The 1,897-nt window shown below is 47.4% G+C and overlaps 2 protein-coding genes across 2 annotated transcripts in view; one reads left to right on the forward strand and one right to left on the reverse strand.

Annotated features, from left to right (window-relative positions):
- The window catches only part of LOC104127871 (ATP-binding cassette sub-family F member 2), a 27,116-nt gene that overhangs the window by 12,026 nt on the left and 13,193 nt on the right, over nucleotides 1-1,897 (reverse strand). The gene's annotated exons all lie outside the window — the stretch shown is intronic.
- CHPF2 (chondroitin polymerizing factor 2) overlaps nucleotides 7-1,897 on the forward strand; it is a 3,728-nt gene continuing 1,837 nt past the window's right edge. Inside the window, exons 1-3 of the mRNA XM_009640571.2 lie at nucleotides 7-113; nucleotides 768-1,332; nucleotides 1,783-1,897. The exon at nucleotides 1,783-1,897 is cut by the window's right edge and continues 68 nt beyond it. Coding sequence (XP_009638866.1) covers nucleotides 940-1,332; nucleotides 1,783-1,897 — 508 coding nt within the window. The 5' untranslated portion in view covers nucleotides 7-113; nucleotides 768-939. The remainder of the gene's footprint in view (nucleotides 114-767; nucleotides 1,333-1,782) is intronic.

The following is a 1,897-nucleotide window of genomic DNA, read 5'->3' on the forward strand; positions in this document are numbered from 1 at the left end:
GCAGGCGGAGCACGTCTGGAAGCCGCGGATGCCAGGCCAGGCCACGAGGACTTCAGGCCCAGGATTGTTCCATATTACAGAGACCCCAACAAGCCTTACAAGAAAGTGCTCAGGTAAAATCTGTTCTTTTGGCTAGCCTTTCCTTTAAGGAAGATAACTACGTATGGATTTGGTGGTGTTTGGGCTTCTAAAAATTACAGTGAGTTAACAGGCTCAAGGTGGAATGTGCTCTTTGAAATACCTTATGTGGTAACAGCATGATGCAACAACGCAATGGCTAAGATTGTTACCTTAAAGGGGTGCAAGAGAAGTGTCTAAGAAGTTAATTAAAAAAGAGGCAAGAAAAATGCCCAAGAAGATCGAGAGTATTTCTTTTATTACTGATGTCTAATAGAACATGTTAAATTATTCTTCAAAACTTCTTTAAACAGTCCATTCATTAGGAAAATTTTGAGCAATTAACAATAACGTATGTAACTTGCAAGTGGTTAGCTCTGTGTGTGGTTTGGTTTTATTTTTTCCCTTACACTAGCACAGTTTCCTAGTCCAGATAAATGATGTGAGACTGTAGCTTCCTGGAAGGAAGGAAGGAAGTGTTTTTACAAAGTGGGGTTTTTGCATGTGAGTCTTCTCTTAAAGCTCTACTTTCAGGCCTCACTGTTTCACCATTGGTAGACTCTAGCAGATAAAGACTTATCCCAAGTTACCACAAACCTTTGATTTTTGTCATCCAGCTGTTGTCACGTAGGTATGTTCTTCCTTTACAGAACTCGCTACATCCAGACAGAATTGGGATTCCATGAAAGACTGTTTGTGGCTGTGCTGACCTCCAAGGCTACCCTGAATACGTTGGCAGTGGCAGTGAACAAGACAGTAGCCCATCACTTCCCACGCCTGCTGTACTTTACAGGGTTGCGCAGTGCCAAGGTGCCTCACGGCATGGTGCTGGTGGCCCATGGGGATGAGCGTCCCATTTGGCTCATGTATGAGACCATGCACTATATCCATCAGCATTTTGGTTCTGACTATGACTGGTTCTACGTCATGCAGGATGACACCTATGCCCAGGCTGAACAGGTCAAGGCTCTGGTGACACACCTAAGTATTAACCAGGATGTCTACCTGGGACGAGCAGAGGAGTTTATTGGGGGAGATGAGCAGGCCCGCTATTGTCATGGTGGCTTTGGTTACCTGATCTCCCGCAGCCTGCTGCTTAAGCTCCATCCGCACCTGGACAGCTGTCGCAATGAGATCCTTAGTGTGCGGCCAGACGAGTGGCTGGGACGTTGCATCATTGATTTTCTTGGCATCACTTGTGTTTCCCAGCTCCAGGTACTCTCTCCCTTCTCAGGGCTTTGTGTTAGCTAAGCCTGACAGAACCCACGCTCTTACTAGTTCCCTGCTGCATAACAAAGGGGCTTTTCTGTGAACCTTTGCTGTGAGTTACAGAGGAGGGAAGGGCTGTGTGGTGTGGCAGCACTGGGGAGAGGCCCATAATCAAAACTGAGATGCTGGGGATGAGAGCACGTGCAGTATTTAATTTTCAGTCTACTAGCAGATGCTTATCCACGGGTTTTTGGAGGTTGGATAAAGGGCGTATTGGTACCAAGAAGCAAGCGGGCATGTAGTGTGGGGGGTAGGGTGGGTGGGAACAACTCGTATTTTCATCTCTGGGTACTGCAGTCAGTGTGGAAAGAGCGGCAAAATGCATGCCTGGGGTGAGGGCAGGCTTCCCTCTGCACTCGAGTTCCATGCCAGTCTTTCTGGCTCTTGTCCACTCAGGGCCAACATTATCACACCTATGAATTGGCCAAAAATACTGAGCCAGAGAAGGAGGAAGAGGAGGAGTTCCAAGCAGCTCTTGCTGTGCACCCTGTGTCTGACATGACCCTGATGC

Source organism: Egretta garzetta, unplaced genomic scaffold (assembly GCF_000687185.1).
Source record: "Egretta garzetta isolate BGI_Z169 unplaced genomic scaffold, ASM68718v1 scaffold786, whole genome shotgun sequence".
Classification (NCBI taxonomy): domain Eukaryota; kingdom Metazoa; phylum Chordata; class Aves; order Pelecaniformes; family Ardeidae; genus Egretta; species Egretta garzetta.